Source organism: Amphibalanus amphitrite, unplaced genomic scaffold (genome assembly GCF_019059575.1).
Source record: "Amphibalanus amphitrite isolate SeventyFive unplaced genomic scaffold, NRLGWU_Aamphi_draft 000020F_arrow, whole genome shotgun sequence".
Lineage (NCBI taxonomy): Eukaryota > Metazoa > Arthropoda > Thecostraca > Balanomorpha > Balanidae > Amphibalanus > Amphibalanus amphitrite.
This window is the reverse complement of record NW_024881516.1, coordinates 538,048-555,228: the sequence shown is the minus strand read 5'-3', so window position 1 is coordinate 555,228 and position 17,181 is coordinate 538,048. Positions and strand designations below refer to the sequence as shown.

The 17,181-nt window shown below is 48.7% G+C and overlaps 1 protein-coding gene across 1 annotated transcript; it reads right to left on the bottom strand.

Annotated features, from left to right (window-relative positions):
* Nucleotides 1–334: 334 nt before the first annotated feature.
* Nucleotides 335–11,716, bottom strand: LOC122390148 (mucin-2-like). Its single transcript, XM_043382829.1, has 4 exons — nt 11,546–11,716; nt 7,046–7,181; nt 3,942–3,990; nt 335–3,450 (listed from the first exon to the last, which is right to left on the bottom strand). The coding sequence occupies exons 2-4, from the start codon at nt 7,121–7,123 to the stop codon at nt 2,012–2,014; spliced, it is 1,566 nt and encodes a 521-aa protein (XP_043238764.1). The 5' UTR covers nt 7,124–7,181; nt 11,546–11,716; the 3' UTR covers nt 335–2,011.
* Nucleotides 11,717–17,181: the final 5,465 nt, after the last annotated feature.

Here is a 17,181-nt window from a genome sequence, read left to right as displayed (position 1 = left end):
TTCACCCCCCCCCGCTCAACAACTTTTTTATCTGAGTCAATTTTGAGTCAACACATTTGACTCAACAAAAAATTTGAGTCAAGTTTGAGTCAACTCATATTTTCATTGAGCCGCTTGAGTCATGAGTCGAGTCAAGGGAAAAAATCAGCTCCTTGATTGAGTCAGAGTTGAGTCAGGGCTTTCTGAAGTTGAATGATGAGTCGAGTCGGCAAATTTTTTTGAGTCGAGCACAACCCTGAATGTAGCTAATGTGGCGCGTTGAGCTGCCTGCACGGGAAGAATACACCCCGAGTCTCGTCCGTGCTTCGCAGCCAAACAAACTGACAGATGATCAGACATGTTATTCACCATTTATTTCATATTAGTCAGGCTGCTTGCACCTTAGTTCAATGCTTCAACTTCTAACGTTCAAAGTTGTTGGTCTTAACCCGCGCCCCACTGGGGGGGCTATTCATAGCCCCCCCCTCCCGTTTTTCTGCAATAACTTCCAAACCGCTTAACGTATCGACGCCAAACTTTCAGTACCTTAGGCTGCATTAATTTGACACCTTGTGTCAAAATTTGAACTTCGTTACTACTATAGGTCGGCCGGAAATGACGTCAGAGTGACGTCATGTTCGGCCGATTTCGACGCAAAACATTGAACCACGGCAATCGCTCCCAAGAGCTCAGTTTTTAAGCTAGATCCAATTCCTTTGCATGAGAGGACTCAGAATAGACTGCGCTATCAAACTGCTATCTCGGATTTTCAAAATTTTGAAAATTTGGAAAATTTAATATAATAAAATCCAAAATTTATATTTTTACATTTTTTCAAAACGTTTTTGACTTTTCGAAAAAACCGGAATATATGTGATAGAACGCATTATTATGACTAACTCTAGCAAGTTTTAGCTAAATATCTTCAAAAATGGCCAAGTTTTACGCATTATTGCAAAAAATTCACAATTATTAATTTTTCAAATCAATTTTTCAGCACGTATTTGACATCGTACGCCAATATGAATAGCACCATCGTGTTCCTGAGCTCAAACTGCATCCAATAGACACCTTTTTTGTTGAAAAATTTTAGCTTCAAAATTTGACCTTTTTTGACCTGAAAGTGACCTGTCCTAAGCTAAATTCGACTCAAAATGACCTCGAATGACACAGACGACAGCAAATTCGAATTCTCTGACCTAAATGGACCATAAAACATGTGTCACGTGACCGACGCATGATATCATATTTTCGTGACCTGTGATGACCTGACCTTGACCTGAAAATCAAAGTACAAGTTTGGTACCCTCAGGGTAACTAGAGCATCTGTTCCCGAGTGTGTGATCCAAAAATGAGCCTGATCTGACTTGTAAGACGGCGGCCAGAGCCCAAAACGTGAACAAGCCAAAATGCTAATAATTTTTACTTTGACCTGACCTGTGACGTCATCGGTGACCTCGAGGTCAATGAAATTAGGTTTCGCTCGACAGTTTTTCCGGGGCTATCAGACGCCGTTTGAATTTTGATGATCGGCCCAGTAGTTTCGGAGTTAGGAGGGGAGGCTATGAATAGCCCCCCCCCCCCCCCCAGTAGGGCGTGTTATACGCAGACCCCAGTGGGGCGCGGGTTAAAAATAATTTGACCAGGCTCATAATAAACAAATGAATTGCCATATAAATGAACGAAAATGTTATGAACTGAGCTGCTATCTCTTTAAGCTTTACCGTATAATGACCATTTGCCGGGTTAACAACCTAAATGTTAGGAAGAACCGGGGCTTCAAATAATTTTTTCAGCCACTAGAGGAATTGCTACCGCTGCCACAGAAGAGCGAATACCAACTACAATGCGAAATGGCTGAGTTGACCCAGGTAACTGGATTAACAAAGCCATGCTCTCCAACAAACGTCGATCTCCAAAGCACCTGCTAATGCAGCACACGCGCACACACGCACGACCACACCACTCCAATACGAGCACACACACACAGCTCCAGTTTGGCCCCTTCACTCGCCCCGCGCCCCGTGCCGGCTCAGCGGATCACCACACACGGGTGGCACTTCTCCAGGTCCACCAGGAAGGTGGGCATGCAGGGCGCGCAGGCCCCCTCCGGCGGGTGCCTCAGGCTCAGCTGGAAGCCCCTCTGGTCGGGTTTCAGTCGGACGGCGGGCTCGTTCGGCGTGGCCAGGGCGGCGATCGCCAGCAGCACGGACGGGCTGCCGACGGTGCGGCGCGACCCCTGCGCGGTGCGGCGCGGCTCCAGCGAGGCGATCCGCATCAGCAGCGACGTCAGCGGGTCAGCCGCCTCCGGAACGGGCTCGCTCTTCGGCGCCGAGGGGGTCCTCCGCCTCGGCGTGGTGCGCGGCGAGACGGTGGTGGGCCGGACGGTGAAGCGGAACGGGCGCCGGGTCGTCCGGGTGTTCTGCGCGCCTCTGGCAGAGAACAGCACCCGACGCTTCGTCGTCGGCGTGGGCCGTTTGGTGGTCACCGCTGGCCGTTTGGAGGTAACCGTTGGCCGTTGGGTAGTCGTCCGCCTTTTGGTAGGTCGTCTGGTGGTTACTGTTGGCCGTTTGGTAGTTACCGTTGGCCGTTGGGTGGTCGTTCGTCTCTTGGCAGGACGTTTGGTCGTGGTCCGTGATGTTCTCGGTCGCTGCGTGGTTGTCAGCGTTGCTGGCTGTGTCGTTGTGAGGCGCATTATGGCTGGTCGTTTGGTGAACAGTCTCCGTGTTGTTGGCCGTTTTGTCGTCATTCGTCGGGTTGTGGTTGGTCTCGATGTGGTTGTGGTCGGCGTTGACGTGGTTGTTGGGCGTTTCGTAGTTGAAGTTCGCTGTGGCCATTTTGGCAGTGGCCGTTTTGTGGTGGTTGACTGCCTGCTGATTGGAGAAGCTCGGCTCCACTTGAAGACCGTCCTTTTAGTTGGCTCGGTCTTTGGCTTCGAGGAAGTGGAGGGAGGCTTCCACTTTGGAAAGGTTCGCCTCGTAGTTGGGACGGTCGTAGTTGTCGTCGGACGTTCCGTTGTGGATGTTCGTCGTTTCCAGAACGGCACCGGTCGCTCCGTTGTCGGGGTTTGTTGTTTGCCAAACGGCGATAGCCGTGCTGTTGTTGAAGTCGTCCGTTTCCAAAACGGAAGTGGCCGTTTTGTTGTGGTTGTTGTAGTTTGTTGTTTCGCGAACGGCGACGGCCGTGGCGTTGTCGAGGTTCGCTGTTTCCAGAACGGAGGTGGCCGTTTTGTTGTCGTAGTGGTTGTCTTTGCCGAGGCGACCTCTCGCTTCTTGGCATCATTCGTTGCACTGACGGCAGTCCCGAAGGAAAAGCCGAATCTCTTGGGCGCTTTTTCAGCACTTCTTCGTGCACGGATGCCCTTTTGTTCTATAAGATGTCGACCCAGATGTTCGTACACATTTAGTGCCGCGTTTTCGATCTCGTTTGCAATGACCCTAGCATCTTCAAGCACCGTGGTCTTTACGCCATCTGCAAGAAATGTTGTGAAAGCAAATGTTACAAACCATCCTAATATGGTTAAGATATTTACTTGCCCTTACATACACATAATATATTTGAAAATCGATTTTCTTATTAAAGCAATTATACTTTATATCCTATAAAAAGAATTGAGAGAAAGAGAGAGAGAGAGAGAGAGAGAGAGAGAGAGAGAGAGAGAGAGAGAGAGAGAGAGAGAGAGAGAGAGAGAGACAGAGACAGAGACAGAGACAGAGACAGAGACAGAGACAGAGACAGAGACAGAGACAGAGACAGACAGACAGACAGACAGACAGACAGACAGACAGACAGACAGACAGCAGACAGAGATAGAGACAGAGACAGAGACAGAGACAGAGACAGAGACAGAGACAGACAAACAGAAACAGACAGACAGACAGAAAGAATAGTGATAAAGGATGACGCACGACCCGGTAAACCACAAGCTGGTTATCCCCGGCACATGTTCGAATCGCACGTACCTTGCGAAGGGGACAGACGACTCCTTGCTGTCAGAATGTCCTCGGCTCTCTGCGAAAACGTTGTATATTTTCATCAATGAGTACCTAAAATTATTACCAGTATAACGCCTTTTGGGGCGACTAACGGAGCGAGCGAGAGGGTGAGCCTTGCACGTGCGAAATTTCGAGGGGGTACCTCCAGCTGACTTGTGCACGGCACCCTACTAACCGGTCTCTAGCGATGTGCCAAATTTGAGCACAATCGGCCCAGCCGTTCTCGAGATCTGGAAGCGGCACCCTGCACGTGCGCACGTGCAAAATGGGTCCCATCTGACTTTTGCACGGCACCCTACTAACTGGTCCCTAACCGTGTACCAAATTTGAGCGCCATCGGTACAGCCGTTCCGAGATCTGGAATCGACCCCTGCACGTGCGCACGTGCAGCAGCACCCCAACTCCAGCACATGGATATGCAGTGCCTAGTGGGTGCCTACCTACATGCCAACTTTCAGCGCAATCGGCCGAGTAGTTACCGAGATATTGCAACAATTACAAAAGTGACACCTCTTCGTTTTGCACGTGGCACGTGCATAAGGGGTCAGCCGGGTCACCCACATGCATCGAGAATAGTCCAATACTTGGTAGAAGGAATGAAGCTACCCTACAAAAATTACCGCGTGCAAATCGGTCAAGTGGTTGTTGAGATATAAGCGTCGCAAAATCGTGACCACGGCCGGCGCTCATACTCAGAAATTTCCGTTAATCTAAGGAAAGACTCCGCTCGCTTCGCTCGCTCCGTAATCAAACTCAGTGAACGTAACCTTGAGCTGTCATACCACTGATAATTGAGAGATGTTTTGTGACATTCAATAACGAATGACCACCGTAGGTAACACGGCATTCACAAACATCTGCGCTAGGAAAAATGTTATTTAATCAGCATGCCACACCAGGTAGCATTATTAGGCAGCTGCCCTTTTCTTTATGGTTCGGTTAACTGGTGAATATTGTATGCAGTTATATCAGGGTCGGCGAAACAGCCACTTAGATTATATCAACGGTACAATAAAAATATTTAACTCAATATAATAAATAATACAATTTACACTACTTTTAAATGGTGGTAAATAAATGGCCATGAAAACGTGTTTCTATAAAGGGTGAAGCCTGTCTAGCTACATTCGATTTAAAGCTGGCTGCATGTCGAACGGTTAAGCCCTAAATTGCTTCTTATTAGTCCCTATGTTTCACCACGATAAGCATAAAACGCACCGAATGTGCTTACGTTATGTGCGTATACGATGTCTGGGTATCTCACTGATCAACGCTTTGCAGACATACATAGATAATGTTATGAAACAGTGGAGTGCAGGGATCATAAAGACTCTTCTGGTGTAAGCTAAAGAGGAAGATCTGCGAAGCATTTGACAGGACGGCGATGGCAACATATGCCTAGTCTGGGTGGGAGGGTGGCGTCAGAAACCAGCTTTGGGGCCAGGGAAAATGGAGGGAGAACGGAGAGTGGTCACATTTAGGGCCTTGGTGGTCACTACACCTGATTGGGGAGCTGTTGAATAATGTGGCGTCCCTAGTGAGGTGCAGTGAATCAGTGACGCAGTGATGCATCTGCTCTCACGATTCGGACCCGTCACTGCTGGTGTGAGCCCTGAACTCGGGACAGGTCCTGGCCGGGCAGCCCGCCGAGCTACAGACGGTGGTCCGGGCGGGAGACCGGCCTCGAGCTACCGAGTGTGAACTGTGAAATAGGATCTGTCCCTCGCGGCGACCGGTTCGGAATCCAGTTACCAGCGCAAGTCAACGACTGGGGGAGCTGGCCAGGCCAGTCGGCAAGCGACGTGGTGCCTATCCGTAGCTAATGGTAGGTTCGGCAAATTAGGTACGCGCTATAGTGTTCCTATACTCACGACCGGAACCATTGTTCCATCGAATTATAGGAATTTATATCCAATGCATATTCTGACATGCAGTAAAAGGCTATCCTCGCTGGATGATGAATGGTTGGGCGCCATCCACAGATAACCTTCTTCTTTGGAGAGCGCTAATGCTGTTGTCGCTGAATTTCTAACCAGGTGGGCAGAGCCCCTGACCTTGTGGCTCTGAGGTGACTTTGGTAGCTCTGGTGCTGGCCGACGGTTCTGTGCGAGGCACCATATTCTGGGCCGCCCGGCACTAGGTAATATTTCCCAGACATGAGTGACCTTCAGAATGATAGCTTACTCCTGCAGTGCTGTCTGGATGCTGAATAGTACCGACCATAAAATATATATATAATAGTGTTATTGTGTTATAGTGTTATTGTGTCCAGCATTCAGCAACGAAATTAATTTGAGTCTAAATTAAGGGACGTATGTAATAGGTATGGTTAAGAAATTGTTTTAGCCTGTCTTACATTATTGTCCAACAGTTGGAGAAATAAGGTCTGCCCAAGTAGTTGCCTATGCATGAACAGATAAATGATAAATAAAAGAGAGTTGATCGCGATGAGCGGAGATCGAATGACAACAATTCCCGCGATCAATAAAGGAAGGGTATCACGGGTATTGCGTTTGATTTTGGAGCGACCGAAAACTATTTCAAGCAAGGCTGTGAGCCCTTAACGCGTTATAACTTTTACTATCCAGTGCCAAAGACTTAATAACAACTGTATATTTACTTTCCTCTTTTATCGCTCCAAAAAGTGTTAACACAAGAGCGAGGTACCGCGAATAACGGAGCTACTTTCAGCTATTATGCGACTAAAGTAACAACGTCTAGACTCTAGATATTTGCAGTGTTAAACGGGGTTGTTGGGTACTCGAGCCTTAGTGAGATACCATGGGTGATTGGTCAGATATCCTGGGTAATTGATCAGATATCTTTGATACCTAATTGATCAGGCATCCTGGATACTAAGTCAGATACTCTGGACAATTGGTCAGATGTCTTTGATACCTAGTTGGTCATGCATCCTGGATAATTGGTCAGAGTCAGATCAGTTAACCGACGTGGCGCGATGCATTATGCTTATTTATAAAAGCGTTGGCAAATACCTAAAGAGCGTGTGGGACTAAGCTTTGATGGTAGGTATCTGACATGAGTAGCGATGTGTGCAGCAAGATGTATACCTGAGCTGGCTGAAGCGACGCGGCCGACGCGGCGCACAGGGTGAGCGCCAGCACCGACAGAGCGACGGCCGAGACCATGGCGACTGGTAACGCTGGTACGCAGAGATGCAGGTGCTTCAGCCGCCGACGGTCCGACCTGTGACAAACGGGAGGGGCAATTATGAAAGGCAGCTACAGAGAAAATCGTCATCTTCTCTGTTTTAACATACACATTACGCACCCGATCCCAATTTAAATATTTAAATACCCACCCGATCCCGGGCAATTTGAAATATGTATCCCAATTACCCCATGTGTAGGTACTAATAAAAGAACCTCATTTGATAATTACCACACATTTTCAAACTGATCCGCTTGTCTCTAGCAAATCCCTGCTGAGCATCATCGTGAGCATTGTGGCAAAGCCAATACAGTAATGAGATGGATTACAATTTACAGGCACCGTTCACTATTGCAATGTCGCTTTGGAAACCGATATTCGTCCACCGATGCTGCACAATCGCAAACGATAGTCCGATTTGTGGCGGCTTAGCGCTCGGAGAATGCTTTCAAACCGACGCCAGCAAAGGTCCATCTGAGACATCTGACTAACACACATGCATGTTCTGCATGCGCCTGCAGCTTCGCCACACATTTCCCAATGGGAGCGGTGGCCTGCCAGACATTGCACCAGCGTCCGACTGCTGGCGACAGGAGATCGCTCGGCAACGCCGGGCTTGGCACCCGTCCGGCCACTGGGCTATGTGCCGCAGTGAGCAGTGGGTGGTTGGGTGGGTTAGGGGGTGGACGGAGAGCCGTGGGGTACCGCTCTCCAGGGCTTCGTTCACTGGACGAGGCGGGGAGGAGGTGGAAGGGGCGCGCGTGCACGAAGGATTAGGCAGATGCTAATTGCAGGGGTAGCAGCGGTGCACGAGGGATTGCCCTTCACCTGCAAAGGTGACGGAGAACATAGCAACCTTATTACTTTATTAGCTTCAGTTATTGTGGAATTCAGATGAAACCTGAAAATCAAATATTTGAAGAGCAGCGCGTGCGGCCGCCTGCACGCACGGCCGCCGTCCCTGCCACCGCCGCGCTGATCGGCTGTAGGGATACAGTGGCGTGCCGCTCTCCTCTCAGTCTGATCCATTACCCGGCCCGCACCTGCATCTGCACTCAGTGACGGCACAGGACGCATACCTCGCTAGTATCACCGCACACCCCGCTCGGAGCTCTGCCGCCGAGGGACCGGCACCGCGGGACCACAGGGCGGAGACGAGAGCTGTAGATGGAAGGCGGAGATGACCCATAAATTTAGAGGGGCAGTTTTGCAAGGACTGCTCGGGCGGGTTGATCCCCAGTACAAACCAGTTTTGTTCCGTGACCGAGGGGTATAGATGGGTGGCCCTGGTCTCGCATCTGCATCCCGTGATCAGATTGGTCCCACCGGCCACCGCGTATGGTCTATAACTTGATGCAGTAGCTGCAGCAATTCAGCATGTAATCGAGCCCACGGTCTCGGGTAAAAACGCGTATAAACATTAATGGCATAACATCACACACGATCGGCTATCACAATCAGGTACACAGCACTGCTAAAGGAAATCGATGGTAGGCCAAAAAAGTAGGTGTGGCAGTGGGATTCCCACACTCAGTTTTAATTTCATGTGGAGCCCTCAGCTACTCCCACTCCTTCCATTTAGTTATCGCACAAGCCAGTGAAGGTCTGATCGTGTGTGTACGGCAGTGAGGTGAGGTGAGGTTTTTGAACCGATAAATTAAAAAATAAACGTTTACAATCCATCCACTGCACCCTCAGATCGCACATTATCCCTTTCCGGCCGAGGGGGTGGGGGCGGCGTTTTTTTTTTCGCGACAGCTCCGAACACGCTGGCGATGGAAAGCTGAAACTTGGCATACCTGATATTTGATTCCAGCCGGATCTTTTGACACCAACCGCATTTTCGGGTCAGATCAGCTCATTGACCTCACTGACGTCATTATTGAACCTATGCACGGTCTTCAGATGTCGCAACTTCGGAACGCCCTCAGTGCCAGAGGAGCTTTTACAGGGAGATGAAATTTACATGATCTAGTATCCATTAGAGGTCTCACAACTTGTATATCTCGGATTTTTTCTAAAGGTCACATGAGGTCAGGTCAGTTTCGTGACCTCGCCATTATGCATAAGTCAACGGGGAAAAATAAAAAAAGCTATTTTGGCACCGGGAACGATCTTAAACTATATCAACCACACGGAATCGTGCTTTCATGCGCTCCTTGCAAGTATTGATGCTTCATTTTTGCCTTGCGTGACGTCATTTATGACGTCACTATGGTCATAAGAGTTTTTCGTCAATAACTCCTGATCAAATTAAGCTAGCGGGTCGGGAAAGCCACCGATGGGCTCGCGAAGACATGTCAAATCGAATGACATGCGACATGACCTTCTTCAACCGAGTTCGTGGACTAGGGGGCTCTGACCTGACCGTGACCTGAGGTCAACACCTAAAGTTGACCTCACCCAAACAAAAATTATACCATTCGACGCGCCTGAGCAAGGCGAACACGATGCTGTTCAAATCACGGTTCTGCCGCCATTTTTGCGAAGTCATTTGTCAAAAAGCGAACCCATACCTTGGGCCACTTGACCTGACCTCAGAGGTCACCAGTTGACCGGAGCCCCTTAAAATCGGGTACCAATCGCTGCATGGTCAAGGTCAAGGTCCGAGGTCAAGGTCTGGACAGTTTCTTATAGATAAAAACGCGCATCTAATTAGGTACTTATATTTGGGGAAGGCAATGTTCCACCCTATATGCAATGGTCAATAATCAATTCTCTTTGCTGACCTGAGCTCCGAGAGGTAACTCGTCCTGGGACTTGAAGTCTCGTATTTTGACCGGCCACATGTGTGGGCCCTCCTTCGTATGCCTACACAAAATAAAAACAACCGTGTTTCTCATTGTCTTTGAAGGTGGCCGTGAAAACTCTGAATGACAAAAAAGACTCTCCTCTCCCCTTCGCACTGTCCTGTTTGATGCTTTTGTGGTTTTGGGATTCTATGAAGCAGCTCGCGAATTGTGTATCTTGTGTCGTACCACAGAGAATCGATAGCACTGGCAGCTGCTGTTTTCGACCGCACCTGTCAACACGAGACAGTGGCGGCTATATATCTGCCAACTGCTGACACGTCGGCTGACGGGCGCCGGGTCCAGACGCGGTCTGCCAAGGCCACGGCTATAGTTTGACGAGCTCTGTAGACACTTCATCTTCTGCACCAAGGACAATCAAACTTATAAGGAAATTTATTGTGGCTGGCAAAGGTGTGATAACCAACTGATTTTGAATGCGACAATTAATTTAAATTTTAGATAAATATATAACTATCTAAATAAAAATAAAAACAAGATAAAAAATAAGCACGATTACAAAGTCGGTTGTCCTCTTTTCCTTACATATAAAAGGAAGAAACAACTTTTGATGACCAAACATATGAAGGATTATATAAATATATACTACCTATTGTTTGTCTTTATTTTTAAAAGTGTGTGACCATGACATATTCTCGGCGCAGTGACTTAACTATGAAGCAAGCCCTGAACCGTGAGTGGCGTACGAGGGACGATGGACGAAAGGTTCATTAAACAGTCACAGTGGCCAGTGCCCAGTTGTATGCGTTAGGTACTCCATTCTTCAGCGCCAATAAAGATGGTGGTATACCCTTAGGATCCAATTATGAAAAGCTTATAAAAATATTTTTTACTCATATAGCCTAGTAACCACCCTTATCACTTACCATGCTAATTTTCAACGATTTGGTAGCATCGTCCTGACCATAAATGACACATAATTAGGCATTCAATTGGCTTTTAGCGAGAGAAACTTTACGATGTCACTTGAAATAAATGTGCATTAGACACCAGCGGATCCCCGGATCGATGTGTGCTATCGGAGGGTTGCGGAACAGACGGTGGTCGGCCCGAGTGTGCAGTGTGCCGACGCCGTTCGCTGTTCGTTCGGCGCAGTTTCTGCGTCGGTGAGTGCCCACGTCGCGGTGCCGGCCGGTCCACCGAGCCGCGCAGCTGTCGTCCTGTGCTCGCCGAGTGGCTCGGCTCAGTGACAGACGCCCGGCAGACAGAAAGTGGCCGCACTCCCGGCTCTGGCCGCGCAGCTGCCACCGTTTCTATGTAAACGCCGTCCACCTCGAGAGTTCTGCGTGATGAATGACTCGCAGAATATTTGCAAGGTGCGCTGCTACACACAGCTAGCGCACTGCGGCTTCTCCGAGCTCTCTTCTGGTCGGACTTGGTCGGAGTGCTCCCTCACCACTGCCAATAGAAAACTACCTATTCCAAGCTCACTCCTGGTCACACCGTTCTTATGCCTTGCATCCCGTCCCCTGCTCCTCATCTTCGTCCCACTTCAACTATCCTCTCCATATCCCGTGCCCCGTCTCTTTCCGTATCTCGTCCCGTCCCATTCCGTGTGTTCCGTCCCACCCAGAGTGCCCGTCCCCATACCTTCACCGCCCGAGTCCGAGCTGTGGGGACAGCTCCGCGGTCCTCGCTGTCCGTCCTTCCTGCTGTCCTGGGAGCACCTGGCGGCCCTGTCGCCTCTGCCGCCGCCGGCTGGTCACTGGCGACGGACCGGCAGTGTAGCCCGCCCCCCTGAGCGGCGCCGCGCGCCCGCATGGGTCCTCCTTTCACTGTGCTGGAGCCGGCGCCGGGGTCGGCCGGCCGGGCGACCTTGCAGACTCGTCTTGTCGGCGCACCTGGACAGACGTGCGAGCCGGACAGTATCTCAGTATCTCACGAGCCGGACAGTATCTCACGGCCGTCGAGCCGCGCCGACCGGCAGCATCGGCACGCGGCAGCGCAGCGCGGACAGGTGACCACCCTCTGGTCCGGCACACACATACCTACCTGGCTGCTATTGCAGCTATGCTATCATTTGTTTATTTGTTTATTTCACAACATCGCCAACAGGCAGTGCCCATTGAGAGGCGAAGTCAAAAACATACGAATACATCGAAAGAAAGAATAGATAACAGTCTACTAGCTTTGCATGCTACATGCCTACACAATAAAAGCATATAATAAAAATAAATATGGTGAAAATATACCTGCTATAAAAATATACCTAATATAAATATGACTAATCAATAAAAGTATACACTAAGAACAAGACGCACTGTGATAAAAGTATACAGCATGAAGTATGATGGATAAAACACTATGTCAATGGCGTCGCTCTCACATACTTCCTGACATGACCTTTGAACATACAAAGGCTCATGTCAAAAACATCGGCTTTAGGAACATCGCGCAGGAAGCTATTCATCATCTCAGGAAGCCGGTTAAAAATTCCCGTCTTCACAGCGTTCACACGGGCATACGGAGTCTCAAAAAGCGAAAGTCGGCGTGTGGTGCGTCCGGGTACATGAAGTGAAAAACAGCTGAGGAGGTATGGCGTATCCACCTGACCGCGACAAACATTTCGTAAAAACATGATATCGTATTGCATGCGCCTGGCTTTCAAAGTGGGCATCTCAAAGACCTGCAGCACGTGGTCATAGGACAGCGAGCTAAACACAATGTTGTTTGATTTCGACGCCATCCACATAAGAAATTTGTGCTGTACTCGCTCCAGCCTCTCCACATGTGACTTTGCCGCGCCGCCCCAAATGACGCACCCGCACTCTAAGATGGACCGAATGTTCGCAAAGTACTTAGCCTGCAAGGTTTTCATGCATAATTTTTTATTCGGGAGGCCAGTCTGAAAAGACCTAATCAAAACGCCGAGAGCTCTGTTTGTTTTTGAAACTATGTGGTTGATGTGGGCCGAGAATGTTAATTTTGAATCCAGCATTACGCCTAAATCACGTACTTCGGAAACGCGCTGCAAAACCGATCCATCAATAACGTACGAGTGCATCACGGGTGACGACCTCAAGCTCAGTGTGAAAGCGAAGCACTTTGACGGGTTGAGGTGCAGCTTCCAGTCTGCCGACCATCTGCTGAGATTATCAAGGTCAGACTGGAGCTGCTCACAATCAGACATTGACCTAACCCGGTGATACAACTTAACGTCGTCCGCAAACATGATGCAATGAGATGAGTTCACAGCCATGGGCAAATCGTTGATAAAAAGCGCGAATAAAAGAGGTGCCAAAAGAGCCCCCTCTGGGACGCCTGACGTCACGTTCCGCCACTCGGACACTTTACCGTTCACCACCACCCTTTGCTCCCTGTCGGACAGATACGATTCGAACCAGTCCAAAATTTTGTCAGATAAATGATAAGAATTTTTCAGCTTGAAGAGAAGTAAACGATGATTAACAGATTGAAAGGCGGCCGAAAAATCCGTGTAGACTGCGTCCGTTTGACATCCGTCCGACATCGAGGTCCAGGCGTGGTGCAGGTACGTCGCCAGATTGGTAACACACGAGCGGCGCGGAAGAAAGCCGTGCTGCGCCTCAGAAAGGACGGGATATACGTGGCGCATCAGCTCGTTATACACGACCCTCTCAAGCACCTTCCCAAAGAGCGGAAGCAAAGACACAGAGCGGTAGTTTTCAGGAGCTTTCTTGATCGGAACAATGTTAGCTTGCTTCCACCTCTTCGGAAAGGAGCCCTGATGCAGTGATAGAGTGCACAGCTTCACCAACGGAACACTCAGCTCAGTGGCACATTCTCGCATTATACGTGCACTAATGTTATCAGGACCGCATGCCTTACTCGGGTTTATCGACTCAAGAATAAGACGCACCTGATCCTGGGACACACTGACACTGGTAAAAGCGGACACGTCATAGACAGGTGCGAGTGGGTACACAATAACAGAAGGGTCACAAAACTTGGAAGCAAAAGTATCATTTAAAAGAGATGCTCGCCCCCTATCATCCGTCACAAGCCGTGTACCGTCCCTTAGCACTGGATTGACAGATCCCTCTTGTTAATCATCTAATAATAATCATCTAATCATCTACTGAAAATAGCAAATAATGCATTTAGAACAGTGTTGGACACAACTGAGGTTACTTTTTGTTATCTACATACCTTTTTGTCACGCACAAAATTGATCAAATGGAACTAGCGCGTCAGTTTCCCTACGAAATGAGCTCAGGATGAGCTGTCAAATTGAATGGTGTGAAACAAAAGCTTAAACCACTCTACTTGTACAGCTAAAGATCGGTTTATCAAGGTGTCATTTTAACACTAACAAAATTTTTAGGTCAGGTCACGTCGCTGACCTATAACGTCCTAAGTGAACCTTAACGCGGTCCTAAAATGTCGCAACTATGCAACGCCCTCAATGGCAGGATATCTTTCACAGTGGGGTGAAACTTAAACGACCTCCAAAGTCCTCACCACTGATATCACTCAGATATTTGCTAAGGGTCAACTAAGGTCAGGTCGGTCACGTGACTTCACCAATATAAGTCAGTGGGGAAGATGGAAACTGTGCGGGCTGCTCCCTTGGAGCGGCACCGCTGCTCCCGAGGGAGCGCACCCCGTAGCCGGGTGCAGTGAGTGCCTTGGGGCTGGGTGGCCTGTCATCTGGACGGGCTCAGCCCCGGCGACTCACTAGGGTGCCTGCCCAGACCAATGTCTCCCCCTATATCCTATTATCCTCCCGGCTCTGAAATGGTCTAATTGGACCGAAAGGTCCTAACCCAACAAAACAAAAACAATGGAAACTGTTATTTTAGCACCAACAATGGCCTTAGACCTCGAGCACATGGAAGCGTGATTTTACACATTTCTTGCAGAATCCGCTTCACTCGGGCATTGCTCACCTAACTTGACATCGTCAATGACGTCACTAAGCGATGAAATTGAGCTAGCGAGTCGGTAAAGCCATCAACGACTGAAAAAGACCTGCAGAGTCGAACGATATGCACTGTGACCTCCTTCGACCAGCTTCGTGACCTGAGTGGCTCTGGCCTGACCTCGATGTGAGGTCGATATCCTTTTTTCAAAACAGATGCATATTTTTCGACGCGCTTGGTAAGGAAAAAAACGATGGAATCAAAACCGTGGCTTTACGACCATTTTGTTGGTAGGTAAAGCCAATAATCAATCTTCTTCCTTGGGGCACTTGACTTGACCTCAGAAGTCACCACTTGGCCATAAAAAAGTTTAGCTCCCTTTGCGCTAAACTGGTGCTACTAGGGTGCTATTCAGATGCTAAGAATTTATTATGCTTAAAATAAGCAGCATTTTATAAAGCAGATGCTAAAATATAGCATCACATGCTTGATATAAGCATGCTACGATAAATGGATGCTTGGTTTAACCTCCCGCTATAAAATAGCATAATTAATTACAGCACCTTATAATAATGAAGGTGCTGCATACTAGCACCCCATTTCATTATCTTAGAAATATCAATACATGGTGCTAAATATCTGCTAATTAGCTCCTTAGGTGCTAACGTTGTGCTACACTGAAACCCTGTAAAAAGATTAGCACTTTTTGTGCTAAACAACTGCTATTAAGGTGCTTAGGATTAGCACCTATTCCGATGGAACCCTGGAGTACAACCAGGGCACTGAAGCTTCAAACGTCACACACAGATGGCGCTGTTTCATACGGCTTTGAATTACTGCGATTTTTGATGTTTTTTTTGCACTACTGATATAGTTGCACATTTTTTTGCGTTTTCCAAGAGGGGCAGAAGTAATATAGATAAGATGCATCTTCAAAACCTCTGCAACATTCATTACGTGACTATTGGCAACGCTTTTGTTCCGAAACTGACAACTGAAACCAATTCAATTCATTATATAGGTCACAAAAGCAACCGCGAAACATCACCTATCCGTGCTTCTATCCTCAGGATACTGAAATCCTTCTCCTCCACACCGCAACCCCCTTCCGGGCTGGACAGGCAACTTTATCTCATGCGGGCTGCTCCCTTGGAGCGGCACCGCTGCTCCCGAGGGAGCGCACCCCGTAGCCGGGTGCAGTGAGTGCCTTGGGGCTGGGTGGCCTGTCTTCGGACGGGCTCAGCCCCGGCTACTCACTAGGGTGCCTGCCCAGACCAATGTCTCCCCCTAATTCCTATCATCCTTCCGGCTCTGCAATGGTCTTGTCGACCGAAAGGGCCTAACCCAACAAAACAAACAAACCGCGAAACATCGACCGTTCCGTGCTTCTATCCTCAGGATACTGAAATCATTCTCCTCCACGCCGCAACATCCCTCCGGGCTGGACAGGCAACTTTATCTCATGCGGGCTGCTCCCTTGGACCGGCACCGCTGATCCCGAGGTAGCGCACCCCGTAGCCGGGTGCAGTGAGTGCCTTGGGACTGGGTGGCCTGTCCTCTGGACGGGCTCAGCCCCGGCGACTCACTAGGGTGCCTGCCCAGACCAATGTCTCCCCCTATATCCTATCATCCTCCCGACTCTGAAATGGTCTCATTGGACCGAAAGGGCCTAACCCAACAAAACAAACAAACAAAAAACCGCGAAACATCTTTGCTCTCCCACGCGATCGGCGTGACTGGTTGTGGGAAAAATTTCGAATTGACATCATCTGGTGAATGTGGACAGTGGACACCTACATTTGTAGGAGTTCATCTCCCTTCATGGTGTGACCGCCTGTGATCGGTAATGATAAACTATATATATTGGATAATGAAACAACCGATGACCCAAAGCATCCTGCATGACTTTGCTCAACCGTGACTCTTCATGTCCATAGATGCTAATGTTATGCTTAAGCAGTAGTATGTTGGGGTATAGTAAGAAGCTATTTGCGTGCTAACTTAAGGTGCTAAGCGCTAAGGTGCTAAACAAGTAGCGCCTCCTGAGGGCTTGTTTTTGACCCTAGCACCCTCAGTGTGCTAAAAAAATACACCCTCCAGGGTGCCAATTTTTTTTATCACCCTTCGGGTCTTAGATATGAGGTACTTATTAATAAGCATCATGTTAGCCCCCATACAGTAGCCATGGTGCTACGATTTTTATGGTGCTAAAAATAAACAACTCAAATAGCACCCTCTTAGCCTGCTTAATTTAAGCCGGTGGGTGGTGCTCGTTTTTTACCATGGTGCTTAAGTGCATTTAGCTGCTTGGAGGTACTAAACTTTTTTTTTACAGTGTAGATGTTAAGCACACCAAGTATGTGCGTGTTCGGCGTTCGCGTTGTG

Coding starts and splice junctions, on each gene's coding strand:
- LOC122390148 (XM_043382829.1), bottom strand. CDS start 7,123: ATGGTCTCGGCCGTCGCTCTGTCGGTGCTGGCGCTCACCCTGTGCGCC. Junction 3,991..7,045: donor CGTCGCTTCAGCCAGCTCAG/GTATACATCTTG, acceptor ACGTTTTCGCAG/AGAGCCGAGGACATTCTGAC. Junction 3,451..3,941: donor TCGTCTGTCCCCTTCGCAAG/GTACGTGCGATT, acceptor CATTTCTTGCAG/ATGGCGTAAAGACCACGGTG.